Source organism: Saimiri boliviensis, chromosome 4, assembly GCF_048565385.1.
Source record: "Saimiri boliviensis isolate mSaiBol1 chromosome 4, mSaiBol1.pri, whole genome shotgun sequence".
Lineage (NCBI taxonomy): Eukaryota > Metazoa > Chordata > Mammalia > Primates > Cebidae > Saimiri > Saimiri boliviensis.
In genome coordinates this window covers 148,773,411-148,790,964 of record NC_133452.1, presented here as the reverse complement: position 1 = coordinate 148,790,964, position 17,554 = coordinate 148,773,411, and the positions used below count along the sequence as shown (strand labels likewise).

At 44.5% G+C, this 17,554-nt stretch overlaps 1 protein-coding gene across 4 annotated transcripts in view; it reads right to left on the bottom strand.

Annotated features, from left to right (window-relative positions):
* The window catches only part of GCNT2 (glucosaminyl (N-acetyl) transferase 2 (I blood group)), a 99,345-nt gene that overhangs the window by 40,905 nt on the left and 40,886 nt on the right, over positions 1-17,554 (bottom strand). The window contains exon 1 of one of the 4 annotated variants that reach the window (XM_003927354.4): positions 3-3,761. The exons of the other annotated variants lie outside the window; for them this stretch is intronic. Coding sequence (XP_003927403.2) covers positions 3-927 — 925 coding nt within the window. The 5' untranslated portion in view covers positions 928-3,761. Of the gene's footprint in view, positions 1-2; positions 3,762-17,554 lie in introns of those variants that run through there. 4 annotated transcript variants of the gene reach the window in all.

Genomic DNA, 17,554 nt, shown 5'->3' with positions numbered 1-17,554 from the left:
ACCGGAAATCCTATTGAGTGTCACCCAGAAATGCTCATCAGGACTGTAGGTATCTTTTGACCATTGTAGTAGATCAATGGCCCTTTTGTCATGGAGAATGAAGTCGACAAACTCTCTAGTAAGCGCCACATGGGCAGTGCCGAAATAGATAGTCAGATGATGTGGAGGTGAGGTTTTCAAAATACTAGTCTTTTTCACAAACGAGCCACCTTTACCTGTATGCTCTTGGTGGACATACTTAGTTCGCTTAATTGCATGATCAGGGGGTAGCACCCCGGGGGTGATATTTTTGCCTTTAAATCCTTTCAGATGCTGAACTATCTCTCGGTTTGTTTTCAGGGGGAAGTCTTGTCCACAGGTGTTGATGATGTACTTCCAGGGAACCTCAGAGGTGAAAAGATCTTTCAGACAGTTCAGGTCAGCCTGGAGCCTGGAAATTCCTGCATAAACCACAGACTCTGTCTTTGAAGCAATGAAAGCATTTTGGAAGCAACTCAGTAGCTGCCTCACAGATTCCTTGAACTCAGCTGGGGCTTTCTCATCCACGTGAACACAGTAGACATTCTGGGGCATATAGATAGCCCTAAAGAGCCTTTCAAAGGTATCAAAGTCTTTATGGATGACCATGACATAGGCCAAAGGGAATGCAACCTCTTCTTCTGACAGGGGACTTGTGATGTAGTGATTCTGGGTCAGGTAATCCTTGCAAGGGATGCTTCGCAAAGGTGATGGTAATATGTTTTCCCACAAAAAGATGGGCTTTTCCTCTAACGCGCGATTACAGGCATTTTTCCTGAAATACCTTTCACTGGAACTGTTAAGCTTCTCGTAACTTTTTGGCGGGCTCAAATGGCTATTGTAAAATCTCACAAAAATGACCACACTGAGCAGAGTACAAGCAAGAAAGCAGTACCTCCAAAAGTTCATTATCTTCACTTCCCTGGGGAAGGAATCTCTTCTTTTCAGGGAATGAGAAATGATCGGTGTGAGAGGTTGAATTTACTTCTCTTGCCAGTCTTGAATTTTGACAGCTTCTCCAGAGGGCTGGCTTGCTCTTCCCAAATCCTTTAATCCTCCTGTATCCTCCTCTACGGTGTCTCGTCCATCCTTTTTGTGGGATGTGCCTGGAGATGCGGTGCTTTCCACTCGCAACTTAGGTCTGCAGTTCCCCAGGGCTGAATCCCTGCAGTTTGCAGAGACTCAGCTAAGCCCAGCCCAGTCCAGCCCAGCCCAGCCCAGCCTCCGGGAAGCCTCCTCATTTACATATGAAATGCAAGTGGTGGATCTTGGCAAATTACGTTCTGGAAAGGAATGACGGGTCCTTTTCACTCAAGCTGAGTTTCTCCTGCTTCCCCCTCACCGCCCTCCTTCCATCAATCTATTCCGATCTGATCTCCCTTCTCTTCTCACACTTTCTCCAAGCCTTCTAGAATCAGAGGCTCTATTTTTTTCTGGTTAGCCCCACAACCTGCTAGCAGTCCTTGGAAGCCACAGCATTTAAGGATACTGGCTCCTCTGGCTTATTTCTCTTCCTGTTCTCTGCCACCTCTTTTCATTTTAGTATTATTTCTACCACTGGGAACATACAGACATGGATAATGAAAAATGCATGTGTGCCAGGCATGGTGGCTCGCACGTGTGGTACCAGCTACTCAGGAGGTTGAGGTGGGAGGATTGCTTGAGCCGAGGTGGTCAAGGCTGTAGTGAGCTATGATCGCAAGCACTCCAGCCTGGGCAACAGTGAGACCCTGACTCTTCAAAAAATTATTTAAAGGCTGGGAGCAGTGGCTCACACCTGTAATCAATCTCAGCACTTTGGGAGGCAGAGGTGAGCAGATCCCGAGATCAGGAGTTCAAGACCAGCCTGGCCAAGATGGTGTGGAACCCCAACTCTACTAAAAATACAAAAATTAACCAGGCGTGGTGACACATGCCTGTAATCCCAGCTACTTGGGAGGCTGAGGCAAGAGAATCGCTTGAACTCAGGAGGCAGAGGTTGTGGTGAGCCGAGATCGCACCACTGCACTCCAGCCTGAGCAACAGAGCAAGACTTCGTTTTTTAAAAAATATGATTTAAAAGGATACATTTGTAACATGTCTAAGTAGAAGATTATCAGTGACAGAAAAGTATTTGGTGAGGTAGATTAACTTGGATTCTAATATGTGTCAGAATATAGTACACACACACGCGCGCACACACACACACACACACACATACAGAGTGACTATGGGAAGAGGGAACCATGAATTGTATTCTTGGGAGCAGAGGCACAACATGAGGGCAGATGGAACCTAGGAGTGACATTTCATATGAAAGAGTTGGCATTGCTATCATATAATGAAGCAAACGCACCTAAGTTTGTACGCTGGAGAGAAATGTGATCATTAGTGTTCCCAGGGAGCAAAAGTTGGTTCCCATTTCACAAAGAGAGCTTCAGATAACATGAGCTGTTGACACAGTATTATCTACAATACATGGGGTGACTAACCTACTGGTTCTCTTTAAAAGCCTGACAACCTCAGATTTGAGGTCATTTCAAAGAATTCTCATTCTCCTTTCGACCCAACCCCCTCTCCAACTTCCTTTTCTGAAGAACAAAAAAAAGCATCAGGGCTGCTGCAAAATTCCTGGAAGTATCAGTCAGTATAATTCAGGGGAACCAGGAAGAGCAGGTCTGGTCGCATTTCCGAGGATTCTCAGAGTTCACCTGCTAGCACGGCTACAAGCCATCTCGCAGCCAATGTGAAGTGGGGATTGATGTGGACGATAAGGACTCTTCCAAGGGAGAAAGTAACTGGTTCAACTAAAAGATCAACTGTGGCAGCCACGTGAGGCATCTTAAGAGTGGGCCCTGCTCCTATCTCACTCCTGCAGTCACCTAGCAATCCTACCTGCCCGGGCCTGTGGCAATTGGAACAGCTGCTCCTGTTAGGAAAACACTGGGGGCAGAATGCAGCCACTTCCCCACCTCCTCTCTGTTCCACTCCACCCCTTACCTTCCTATAGTGAACTGTAGGCATGAACAGCAACAGTGCCCTGGATGCGATGGATATTGATTTGGATATTAATTTGATGAGCTGCTAGAGAGTTGGTGGGAATCTTTGAGATCACCCATCGCAACCCCTTTACGTTTACAGGTGAGCAAATTGGGGCCTTAAAAATATTCTCCCCAACATCATTCAGCTGGATAGAAATCAGAGCCTTAATTCTACAGCTCCCTGCTCCAGGTGCTGAAGCCAGTCCGTTTGGCTAAATCCCAGTTGCTCACAGTGCCAGGGTAAAGTTACTTAACCTCTTTACACAAGCAGGTCCTCCCCCTGTGAAAAGATAAAGAACAGTGGCTCTTATTTCAAATGGTTGTCAAGAAGACTAAATGAGATAACTCTTTTGAGGGTTTGGCAGAAATCTGGGCACCTGGTACATATTCCATAAGCATTAGCTATGATTGTTGTTGTTTCTCTTCTGAAAAACATCCAACACTTCTGATCCTGCTAATGAACTGATATTTTTATTTCTGTTCTTAATAATGGAAAAGAAAAGCATTACCTTAAGGCTGTCAAATGGTTTGATTTATTCCTGGAGGTTAAATTCCACTCTTTCCTTGCCAATCACTGCCTCCCCTTTACCCCATGGGGAAAAAATATATATATATTTTTTAATACAAAAATATTTATATACACACATATATACACACGTATGCATTTAAAAATATTTTATATGTAAATATATTTGTATATATGTAGATTAAGAGCTACATTTTATGCATGCATATTTAAAATATATATTACATATTTTAAAATATATATGAAATATATACTATTTAAAAATACATATTTGTAAATACATACGATATATGACATATACATATATACATATACATACACATAAATATATTTCTATATACATACAAGTATATATATGTTTATATATACATATTTATATATAAAAATATATTTATAAACATATATATGTGTGTCTATATATAGTATATATAATATACTATATATACATGTGTGTCTATATATAGTATGCATATACTGTATATATTTATATACATATTTATATACATACTTATATACATGTATATACTTATATGTACTTATATATACTATATATACTTATATATACTATACACATATATAGTATACTATAGACACACACATACTTATATATACTATACACATATAGTATGCTATATATAGACACACACATATATACTATACACACACATACTATATAGTATACTATATATAGACACACATGTACTTACACACACACACACACACACACACACACACACATACACACACACTAGAAATGTGACTATATGACGGGAACAATCCAAGAAACCATTCTGATGCCTTCAAGTCTCTTCATTCTTCCTAGAACCACACCCTTTTCTGTAAAATGTGTCCTTGGCAGGTCTTGTGGAGACAGGAGGGGAAAGGAAAGTTGGAGGTGGAAAAGGGAGGCAAAGGGCTTTCATTGCAGGTTTGGTGGGTTTTTTCCCTTCTCTTTGCCTCAAGCCCTGATCCTACAGTAAGGAGCTCTGATAAGCGCCAATGCAAAACAAACTCCAGAAATGTTTCATCATGGTTTAGCCAAAGCAGATTACAGATGAGGGAGTGGCAGCATGATTTATAGTTCAAAACAGCAGTATCCAAAAATAAATAAATGAATAAATACATAAATAAAACCGAACCCCAAAACCACGTACATCATTTGTCCTGACTCAGTTACAGTGGTTTAGATGAACAGACTTGAGATTAGCATGTGATGCCTTCTGAGCGACTGGCCCGAGCGGTAGGTTTGTTTTGCTTGGTATCTGTGGCAACAGAATAGGCATTTTTTCCCCGGCAAATAATTGGGCAGGCTAAGCTATTGACTTTCAACCAGGGCATTATTTCTGCTCTGTCCACTCTAGTTGACTCAACAGACTGAAAACTGTCGTTAAGTAGTCATTCTGTATCAGTCCAACCTCTATGCCCCAGGATAACCTTTATGGTCACAAACAAGAAGACAGCACAAGGACTGTGGCTAATAACACATCGTCTCAGCTCAAACATGAAAACCAAGGGCTGGGCTGCCTGGGGGGCCTTCGGAGCAGTGCTGACATTTCTCTTCCCTCACAATGACTTAGTTCTCATTAATCTTCCACGAGGTCTGCTTCTACTGCAGATGAGTTCACAAAGGCTGAGGCGGTCAGTGGAGGGACAGGACTGGAACCCGAGTCCGATCTGCTCTCAAATCCTTGCAGTTCTTCATCACCCTCTACAGAATGACTGGCTATTGAATCAAGGCAGTGCTTTTCTTTATTTTTATTTTATTTTATCATTATTATTATTATTTGAGATGGAGTTTCGCTCCTGTTACCCAGGCTGGAGTGCAATGGTGTGATCTCGGCTCACGGCAACCTCCGCCTCTCCGGGTTCAAGCAATTCTCCTGCCTCAGCCTCCTGAGTAGCTGAGATTATAGGCATGTGTCACCACACCCAGCTAATTTTGTATTTTTAGTAGAGATAGGATTTCTCCATGTTGATCAGGCTGGTCTCGAACTCCCAACTCAGGTGATCTGCCTGCGAGCTACTGCGCCTGGCCCCATTTTATTACTTTACTAGATCAATATCTCTAGTACTTATAGAGATCAGACAAGTTAATGTCTATGAAAGGATTTGAAAACTGTGAAGACAATAAGCCAACCTAGCTTGCTTTGAATATAAGCAGAATACAAACATTTAGTGAAACTGAAATATAAATGGATTCATAGATACATTATACATATATTCTGCACATTCTATTTAAAAAGACATTTCTGAAATATGTTTATTTAACATAGTGGGTTTTTTCATTGAGACATTGTTTTTAATAGCCCAGAATACAGATAATAGATTGGGATAACAGTTTTGTAAGACTAGGGGTTAATATTCCTCCTGTGAAGCAGTAGCCTAGACATTAATAAGAAAAGGTAAATATCCAAAGAGAAAAGCAGGCAGCGTATATGACAATCACAAAGCAGAAAAAGCAAATGACCAGTGAACACATTTTTCACACTCGAGGTCAGGGAAATTCATATTAAAACAAAAAAAAATTCTGTGCTATTAATGCGGTGAATTCCTACAGTTTTATGTTGCCTCAGCATCCATTCTGAAGCTAAGCTGGACTTCCTCCTACAGAAGCAGGGCTTAGTCAACCCTTACTTAACGCAGTTTCCAGTTCTCCACTTTATCATTCCTCAATGTGGTTAATCCAGACACCTGCCTTAAACAAGTGCTCAAAAGCAATGATGATCTTAACAATTAAAAAATGGATCTAAGTTAACCTCATTTTTGTATGCTTATCCTTTTCAATATTCGCTCCTCCACAAGAATGCAAGCTCCATGAAGACAAGGGCTTCATCTACTCTTTTTTTTTTTTCCCCCCAGTTTTAGACAGTCTCACTCCCTCTGTTGCCCAGGCTGGAGTACAACGGCTCAATCTCGGCTTACTGCAACCTTCGTCTCCTGGATTCAAGTGATTTTCCTGTCTCAGATTCCAGAGTAGCTGGGATTATAGATGCATGCCACCATATCCAGCTAATTTTTGTATTTTTAGTAGAGATGGGTTTTCACCATGTTGGCCAGGCTGGTCTCAAACCTCCCAAAGTGCTGAGATTACAGGCATGAGCCACCGCGGCCGGCTAGCTTCATCTACTCTTTACCAGTGAAAATGGCAAGGTAGAACAGAGGTACCCAACAGATATTTCTTGAACGAGGTCAATCAACTACAGAAGTTAGAAAAAAGACAACAAATAAACCCACTTTTGGGTGAATCCATGAGGGGTGATCATAGCGGTGGTGGGTTAAATCAAGGAATGTTTGCGAAGCGCTACTTTTAAGGTGCGCCTCCTACCACCACAAAGTTCAAAAACAATGACCTGGTGTTTGTTTTAAACACATTCAACAGGCCAGGTGTGGCGGCTCATGCCTGTAATCCCAGCACTTTTGGAGGCTGAGGCAGGCAGATCACCTGAGGTCAGGAGTTCAAGACCAGCCTGGCCAACATGGTGAAATCCCATCTCTACTAAAAATACAAAAATTAACCGGCATAGTGGTGGGCTCCTGTAATCCCAGTTACTTAGGAGGCTGTGGCAGGAGAATCACTTGAACCAGGGAGGTGGAGGTTGCAGTGAGCCAAGATTGTGGCATTGCATTCCAGCTTAGGCAAAAACAATGAAACTCCATCTCAAAAAAATAAAATCAAATAAAAAATAAACGCATTCAACAAACCATGGAATTCGAGCACCTTAACTTGGCCCGTGAGCGCTTCTACTCCTGGGGCTCTGGGCAGACTGCTCGGTGGCCTACCAGGAAGGTTTCCCTAGCATCTTGCCAGTTTCCCAGGGCAACAGATTCTGCCCATTTTGTGGCTGAGCTCCCTGAAGGTACAAAGCAGACGCCTTCCGTGGCTTCTCTGTCTGTTAAACCACCTGCCCACACCCAGCTGACCTTGCTCTTCCAGGGCCTCCTGCCTTTCTCTACTTCCCTAGCAATCCCATTGGGAGAGAAAATTTCTCTCCCTTCTGGCATTAACTGCCCAGCTGTTAACACTAAATGGCCAAGCAAAGATAACAACAACAATAAAACCCACAAATGAATGCTCTATCTTTGACTATATTCTGTTAAATGTTCAGGAACAGCATAGGTAACTATTTGTTTTTCTGTGCAACTTTCCTCTGATTCCAAATGTCTCATCCGAGAAAAAAAAAGATTAGAAATTCCAAGAGACACTATTTGACAATCCAGCTGCTGCCAGAGACCTATATCTAGAACATCCCATCCTTTCTATCTTCTGAACACTTTCAAATAAATCGAAACAGAAGTCTTAAAATAGAGATAGGCAGTGATTTCTTCCAACTTCTAATTTTAATAGCCCTATTAAATTCTGGATTCATTTTTCGTTTATTCAATCCGCTCTTATACTAGCTCCTTTCCCACAGAGCCGGCCATTTGCCCAAGTTTAGACAGTGTGTTAGGGCAGAGGGCTTGGAGAGATCCCAAAAAGCAGACGTTTCTTCTGCCTTCCTAGAAATTAAATCTGGAACAAACTTGCCTCCAAGATACATCCTGTGTTTGTACCTAACTGGACACAATTTTTGCATTTGATTCTCCCACTGGGTAATGTGGTTTTAAGTTCACATTTTATATTTAGCCATCTATCCTTTTAGATGACATCCTTAAACTCTATACTCTCTTCTCTCAAAAACGGGGAAAATCATTATAAATGGAATAGGCCCAGTCCTGGTCTACTTTGGTTGGGGTCTTCACAGCTGATACTGTAGCTTTGATTACTACCCTTCAATGTGTTATAACCAACAGAAATGAGTGGTTTCAAGGGTCATGTTTTTCCAGGTTGTTGATCAGTGCTGTTCTGTGAAACAAATATTTTGGGCACCGAGTTCTTCATCCTGACGTGGAAAGGTGAGCAGGAACGGGGTGGGAGGTGCTTAAAGTGACCAACTGTCCCGGTTTGCCCAGGGCTGAGGGGTTTCCCAGAACATGGGATTTCAGTGCTAAAACTAGAGAAGGCTTTGGCAGACCAGGAAGAATCGGCCACTCTAGATAGCATCAGTCCTCACCGTTCCCAGAAAGAGAATTACTACTGAAGGTACTACTGATTAGGGATATTCAATAACCGATCAGAGTGAAAGAAAAAGAAACATTCAAATCATTATCTCAGGGGGAGTGGACAGGGGAGGTGTGCAAATTACCACCAAGTCTATAGTGCGGAAAATCTCTGCGTGATCCTTCTTCACATTTCCATGAACCGCTGAGGCATGGGACAAATGATAAATATTCATGGGATGGCTTTACAGTGAACGCAAAAGAATGCATTTAAATTATACCAACTACACAGATGTTTTCCAGTGGATATAGAAAGGTTTTAGTAACAAATAATAATGAGAGAACCTAAAGAGACAATAATTTCTACTATAGGGCTGGACGCGGTAGCTCATACCAGCACTTTGGAAGGCCAAGGTGGGCAGATCACCTGAGGTCAGGAGTTTCAAGACCAGCCTGGCCAACATGGCAAAACTCTGTCTCTACTAACAACACAAAAATTAGCCAGGTGTGGTGGCAGGCCCCTGTCATCCCAGATACTCTGGAGGTTGAGGCAGGGAAAATCACTTGAACCTGGGAGGCGGAGGTTGCAGTGAGCCAAGATCGTGCCATTGCACTCCAGCCTGGGTAACAAGAGCGAGACTCCATCTCAAAGAAAAAAAATGATAATTTCTACTACAGCATTACTAGTGTCTAACTCTCTCCCCTCTATACCACATGTCACTTGAGAGATCTTTCTCTATGGGGTGGGATTAATTGAAACATATGGGATTGTAGGAATGGAATGCTCATTCTAGGCTTTATAAGAAATAGGCAGTGAGTCTAGAAAATGTAAACTCATTTTAAGAAGCAGGACAATCAGCCAGCCACCTGATCTCTCTGGCTCACGATCTCCAAATTTGTGTAACTGTAGGATTGGAAGATGCCCTCTGAGACTCCTTACGGTTCTAAATGCTATGATTATTTTAGATTCAGCATAGAATAAGAAGGAGGCAGTTTTTATGGGAATATTATACTTGAGAGGCTTGGTTTAGATTGAGTACTTGACAAAGGAAGTACAGAAACTGGTAGGAAAATGGACCAGAGATAAATCTAGAAGGCTTAGAAGTGGGGAGGAAGCTGGTTAACTCCAACAGACCAAAATCCTGGGAGAGGAGAAACCAGACAGGGATGTGCTCGGCCTCTCTCGGAGATGGCCCAAAACCTAGCAAGGACTTCAGGGTCTTGGAAACAGTGGTTTTGACACAGAACACAAGAGGGGATTTAGACTCTAAGGCAGGAGGACCTTTTTACTGTAGTCCCCCAAAGAGCTTGAAGAAGGAGCTCAGACTTGGACCAAGTGCAGAATTACAGATTTTCTGTGAAGGAAGAATTATGTGAAGATTGAGTCTAAGGAAGGAGATGGCTAGAAAGAAAATGAACCAGGAAATGTCCAGAAGAGGGGACTGACGGTAGCACAAAGCTAAATCTGTCAGGATGACCTGAGTATCTCCAGCTTCCTCAGGAGAGACGGAAGGTGTATCCTCTGATATTCTCACAGTTAAGTTCTGATCTTTTAAACCTGGCTGAGGAGGAAGACTATAGGAGAATAAATTTCACAAAAGCACCGAGCTAAATGACAAAGCTTTGAAAGCACAATTCTCATCCATCCATTCTCCAGAAATGTAGTATCAAAGGAGACACAAGGTAAATGGATTCAGGGAAAGCCTTCTGCCACTTACGGCTTTGTCTGAAAGCGCCTTAAGAAAGAATGCCACATCCTGGGTGCTCACGCCTGTAATCCTGACACTTTGGGAGGCTGAGACAGGTGGATCGCTTGAGTCCAGGAGTTCAAGACCAGCCTGGGCAACATGGCAAAACCCCATATCTACAAAAAACAAAAACAAAAATTGGGCCGGACACGGTGGCTCACACCTGTAATCCCAGCACTTTGGGAGCCCGAGGTGGGCGGATCACGAGGTCAGGAGTTCAAGACCAGCCTGGCCAACATGGTGAAATCCCATCTCTACTAAAAACACAAAAATTGGCTGGGTAGGCCGGGCGCGGTGGCTCAAGCCTGTAATCCCAGCACTTCGGGAGGCCGAGGCGGGTGGATCACAAGGTCGAGAGATCGAGACCAACCTGGTCAACATGGTGAAACCCCGTCTCTACTAAAAATACAAAAAATTAGCTGGGCATGGTGGCGTGTGCCTATAATCCCAGCTACTCAGGAGGCTGAGGCAGGAGAATTGCCTGAACCCAGGAGGCAGAGGTTGCGGTGAGCCGAGATCGCGCCATTGCACTCCAGCCTGGGTAACAAGAGCGAAACTCCGTCTCAAAAAAAAAAAAAAAAAAAAAATTGGCTGGGTATGGTGGCACATTCCTGTAATTCCAGCTCAGGAGACTGAGGCAAAAGACGTGCTTGAACTGGGACCCGGGAGGTTGCAGTGAGCCAAAATTGCACCACTGCACTCCAGCCTGGGCTACAGAGTGAGACTCCATCTCAGAAAAACAAAACAAAACAAAAACAAAAATTAGCTGGGCATTGTGGTACATTGGAGGATCGCATGAGGCCAGTAAGTTGAGGCTGCTGTGAGACACGATCAGATCATGCCACACACTCCAGCCTGGGTGACAGAGTGAGTGCTCCACATGAGGTCAGAGGGTGAGAGAAAGACAGGTTCATAAGTAGATCTAGCATGGAAAAACTACATGGAGAAATGGTTAGTTAGAAAAGCAGTTAACATATTTTTGCTTAGGACACAGCTAAGACTGCACATGGTCCACTGTGTGATTCGAGGGAAAAAAATTCACCAAAAATCTTAGCAGGGTCGTTTATGTCACCAAATGACGGGTTATTTCATCAAAGAAGCAGCCTTATAAAAACTCAGATCTTGGCTGGGCGCGGTGGCTCATGCCTGTAATCCCAGCACTTTGAGACACCAAGGCAGGTGGATGATGAGGTCAGGAGTTCGAGACCAGCCTGGCCAATATGGTGAAACCCTGTGTCTACTAAAAATACAAAAATTAGCTGGGTATGGTGGCACAAGCCTGTAATCCCAGCTACTCGGGGGGCTGAGGCAGGAGAATCGCTTGAATCCGGGAGGCAGAGTTTGCAGTGAGATCGCGCCACTGCACTCCAGCCTGGGTGACAGAGCAAGACTCCATCTCCAAAATCAAAACAAAACAAAGCAAAAAAGCAAACAAACGGACAAAAACCTCAGATCTGGTCTTTGAAGCAAGAGCCTCCTCTGTCAGGCTGTCCTTTTTTCTTTTCTTTTTTTTTTTTTTTTTTAACTTCTTTGGTGCAGAATGGGGAACCAATTTGGCAAGCACATAATGGTGGTTGGACCTTGGGTTGAAGAACAACCTGTCTGGAGCAGGTGCTGCCCCCAGGCTGGGCTCAGCATGGGAAGCATTCCCAAAATAAGCAAGATGCTTTGGAAAAAAACGAGTGGGAGAGAATTGTCTCATTGCTGTTGCCCAAGAGCAGAGGAGCATTTAGGAAACCTCAAAAAAAAAAAAAAAATTGAACATGGGCCAGGTGCACTGGCTCATGCTTGTATTCCCAGCTACTTGGGAGACTGAGGTGGGAGAACTGCTTGAGCCTAGGAGTTTGGGGCTGCAGTGAGCCAAGATCACTCACTGCACTCCACTCCAGCCTGGGAGACAGAGTGAGACCCTGTCTCTGAAAAACATGGCTGAGAGCTACTGTTTGAGGTTGACCCTTCGGGATTTGGCAAAATAACCTAGGGTGTGTGTGGGGGGTGGGTAGTGTGGGTAGCAGGCGGTGATGTAGGTGGTGGTGATTTGGCAGCAGTGCTGAGGGTTACCAGCATCCTAAAGTTATTTCCATTTGACTCAGTTCAATAGACGTTTCCTGTCAGCCCACTGAATGCTCATTATGCTGGGCTGCCAAAAATATAAACGACCTCAAAGACATGGTAGTCTAGTCAGGGTAATATGATATTCACATTAATAATGATAATCCAAAAATTCTAGAGTGACTTAAAACCATTACAAAAGAGGTTTATAAAGGTATAAAATTGGCTGGGCACAGTAGCTCATGCTTGTAATCCCAACACTTTTGGGAGGCCGAGGCGGGTGGATCATCTGAGGGCAGGAGTTTGAGACCAGCCTGGCTAACATGAGGAAACCCCATCTCTACTAAAAATACAAAAACTAGCTGGGTGTGATGGTGGGCACCTGTACTCCCAGCTACTTGGGAGGCTGAAACAGGAGAATCACTTGAACCTGGGAGGCAGAGTTTGCAGTGAGCCGAGATCTCGCAACTGCACTACAGCCTGGGTGACAGAGCAAGACAAAAAAAAAAAAGGCACAAAATTGAGAAAAAATAGGATCAGAAAAAGCTTCCTAAATAAGACACCATTGTGTGTCACCATTGAATGACATACCATTAAATAAGGCCATTATTTAAGTGGAGAATTGGAGGACAATGGCCCAGAGAGGGTGACATGAAGAAAAGGACCCGTGGCAGGATGACAGGCAAGGTGGCTTTTCTGAAATGTCCCTTTCAGGGAAGCCAGCAATGGGAGTTGACGGTGGGGTACCACAGGTAATACTGAGAGGATCTCCAACAGGGAGATTCTGACATCCAACCTGCCATGTTGAGATGTCTACACTGAATAATTCAATAAATTGTTGACACTCATTGAAGCTTTTGGAACTGAAAAAATGTTTTTTCTTAGAGCTACGTCTTAAGAAGCAAAATATACTGTAGTGTTAGAAAGATTTGAAGAGGGAGACTCAGGTCAGAGAGACCACTTAGAGTGGGTCTGAATAATCTGCTTGACAAGTGTGGCAAGCCAGAGGTAAGAGCAGTAATGATGAAAACAGGAAGGGTAGAACTTGCTAGAAACCTCACAGACAAAATGTACAGAATGTGCTGGTTGGATCTGGGGATACCAGACGCGGGGAGGTTGGCTGACTTGATGGCCATACCACAGAGATTGCGAGTGGAAAGCTGGGCGTGTAGGGAGGAGGGAGATGTCAGCAGGTACTCATGGAAGCTTCGAGAAGAGATATCCACAAGACAGAGAGATGTGGCAGAGGGCCTGGGAGCTCACCACAGGGAAATGAATGGTGAGTACTGAGGTGGTGGTGAGGAACTGTAGATGTAAACCAGATCATCAAGGCGGGGAGAACTGCAAGAGCCACGAAGGAAACTGAGGAAAGAACTGAGGAGGATGTTTCCTCAAAACTTAACATTGCCGGGCGCGGTGGCTCAAGCCTGTAATCCCAGCACTTTGGGAGGCCGAGGTGGGTGGATCACAAGGTCGAGAGATCGAGACCAACCTGGTCAACATGGTGAAACCCCGTCTCTACTAAAAATACAAAAAAATTAGCTGGGCATGGTGGCGTGTGCCTATAATCCCAGCTACTCAGGAGGCTGAGGCAGGAGAATTGCCTGAACCCAGGAGGCGGAGGTTGCGGTGAGCCGAGATCGCGCCATTGCACTCCAGCCTGGGTAACAAGAGCGAAACTCCATCTCAAAAAAAAAAAAAAAACTTAACATTTCTCAAATTCTGAATTTCCCTGAGAGTAGTGGCTCCAAAAGTCAACAGACAGCTAAGTCTCATTTCAATAGTCAGTATAAGAAGATGAAAAGAACAGAGCTCTCCGTTTACATTCCGTTTTCTCAGAGAGAGATTATAAAATCCCTTTATAATTGGCAACATGACTGCCTTGTCATCATCTTGAGGTTTAGGTTCAAAGTTTGAGGACAAAGTCAAGATTCCATGATCAATTTTGCTGCCTTCAGTCTTCGGTAATTGTCTTGCTAGCACTTTTAACCATCTCCGCCTTTCTTAGTAACAACTTCTAGAAAAGATCGGTTGTGGACAGGAGACAGAGCACGGGATTAGAAGTAAGAAGAAATGAATTTGTGCCCTGGCTGTGGCAATTATTAGCTGTTCAATACATCTAAGAAATATGTACAGTAGCTATACATCCTACACAGAAGTGAGGTTACAGAGTCAATGAGTAAAGGGAGAAAAGTCTAACAGTTACAATTCCTCTAGCGACATCCCTTAAGAATGCACCACATTCCAACAGGGTCAGTCTTCCCTTTAATCTTTTTTTTTTTTTTTTTTCTTTGAGACAGGGTCTCGCACTGTTGCCAAGGCTGGAGTGCAGTGGCACCATCATAGCTCACTGCAGCCTTCACCTCTGGGGCTCAAGTGACCCTTCCACTTCAGCCTCCCAAGTAGCTGGGACCACAGGCATGTGCCACCATACCCAGCTTTTTGTATTTTTTGTAGAGATGAATCACTGTGTTGCCCAGGCTGGTCTCTAACTCCTGGGCTCAAGCGATCCTCCCACCTCAGCCTCCTGAGTAGCTGGGGATACAGGTGTGTGTCACCAGACGGCTAATTTCATTTTACTATTTTTTGCTGAGATGTGGTCTCACTATGTTGCCCAGGCTTACCTTGAACTCGTGGGCTCAAGTGATCCTCCCGCCTTGGCCTCCCAAACTGGTGGATTATAGGCATGAGTCTAAGTCTAACCTTCTTTACAGTCTTGGTCCAGATGGTTGTTTTTTCTAATGAGCAGTAGATGAGGAAGTTGGTTTGAGCTGAGGAGCTACGTTATGAAATAGACATAGATAGTCCTTTAACATTAGTAAGCCCTGGGAAGCAAACTCTTATCAAGAGAATGAGCAGAATTTTGGGCTCATTCTGGACCCTACTCATTAGGTGAAATGAAAGGCAGGGTAGCAAGGCCAGCATCATCTAAACCCATATAAAATGTGTGCACACGCATGCGTACCTGTGTGCATGCATATAGTTCCATTTGTGTAGGTTAAACAAATATAAGTTGGAACTCCATCATCTTGAGTACTGCTCATGTGCAGGGGTAGGCTAGGTGTAAACAGAAATAGGCATGTACAGCTGCTGCTCTTGAAGCCTAGTCTAAAAGTTCACTAGGAATATACAACACAGCACCGCAAAACTTTTATGGATGGGCACAGTGGCTCACGCCTATAATCCCAATGCTTTGGGAGGCCAAGGCAGGAGGATCACCTGAGGCCAGGAGTTCAAAGCCGGCCTGGGCAACACAGTGAGATTCTATCTCTATAAAGACTTTAAAAATTAGCTGGGCATGGTAGCACCTATAGTCCCAACTACTTGGGACGCAGAGGTGGGAGACTTGCCTGAGCTTAGGAGGTCAAGGCGTCAGTGAGCCATGATAGTACCACTGCACTCCAGCCTGGGAAAAAAATTTTAAAACATAAAAATAAAAAGACCAATAATAGTACAACATGGTACAGGAGCCCAGAGGAGTGAAAATAAAGAAAAGTATTTTAGGCGGGGCGTGGTGGCTCACTCCTGTAATCCTAGTACTTTGGGAGGCCGAGGTGGGTGGATCACAAGGTCAGAAGTTCAAGACCAGCCTTGCCAAGATGGTGAAACCCCGTCTCTACTAAAAATACAAAAATTAGCTGGGCACACTGGCAGGCTCCTGTAATCCCAGCTACTCTGGAGGCTGAGGTAGGAGAATGCTTGAACCCGGGCGGCAGAGGTTACAGTGAGCTGAGATCACGCCACTGCACTCCAACCTGGGCAATAGAGTGAGATGCCATCTAAAAAATAAAAAGAGAGAAAAAAAAGAATTTTACAGAGTGTGACTCTAAGCTGAATCTTAAAAAAAGAAGCACATGTCAGTCAGAGGCAGGAGAGGGAGGAAGAGCATCCAGGAGCCTCCTGGGAGAGGGACCGGGTGCGTAAGGGCAAGAGGACTGGAAGTGGCAGCACAGGGACCCATAAGTTATCTGGGGAAGGGCGCAGCCAGAGACATCACTGGAAAGGCCAAGGGGGCCAGATCGCGAGGAGCTCCCCATGTTTGGCAAAGGCGCTGGGATGCTACCCATACACCCTAGGGGAAGGGAATCCATAGACCGTTTCTGAGGAGAGGGCTGTGTCACATGATCCCACTGGGTGCATGTTACAAAGGTCATCCTGTCACTGTGGAAAATGGTTTAAAGCATGGGCCAGGGAAACTAGTTAGGAAGAAATTATACCACTTTAAGAGAAAGAATAGGGGTAGATGACGGTGCCAGAAGCGGAAAGTGTCACAGAGGGGTGATGACTATCTTGGCCGGTGGTGTGGGGGTAAAAGAATTTATCAAGACAGCTGTAGGTAGAGAAAGGTAGATTTATTCAAGAAAGTAAGAAGATATATTGCAAGAAGGCAACGGGCAGGCCAGCAGGAGCTGATGCAAAGAAACAGAGGCTTGCTAGAGATGTTATAGGATAGCGTTCATGCTGAAGAGAGCTTTGTGCAGTCCTAACGACACCAAGGTTGCAGGCAGCAAACCTGCAGCTGTCTGTAGAGAACTGGGCAGGGGAAAATTGTGAATTATTTGCTCAGGAGCTGCGTCCTGGATCTTGAAGAAAGCTGGGCTTGCAGCTTATCTGCTTTCCCTTGGTCCCACTAGCTTGATTCCTTTTTCCTAATTAGGACTCCACAGAAAACAGTCACATGGCAAGATCCAGTTTGCTGAGTGTTTACTCTGTGCCTAGCACTTGCCCACGAGCAGGGCGCTGTCAGATCTGCTGTTCTCTGGCCTCCTGCAAGGGCCTGTGTGGTTCAGGCACTGCCTGTCTCATGCCAGGTCCAGCTCCCAACCTCATTTGCTTGGCCACAGCCACGTGGGCTGCTTTTCTGGCTCTGCAGACACCAGGCTCACCCAGGACCTTTGCAATCCCCAGTCCTTCTGCCTGTGACTTCGTTCACAAGTGCGTGGCTGGCTCACTCTCATTCTGGGAGGCAGTTCATGTGCTACCATTGCCAAGAAGCCTTCCTGTCCCATTTCATCTGCAGTACGTTGCTCCCTGTATATTTCCCTCACAGCACTTCTCATCCTCTCTAACGATCCAGCTTCTCTCTCTCTCTGCTATGTATTAGTGTCTTTCCCTTCTAAAATGTATCCTCCATGAGGTAGGGGCCTTATGTG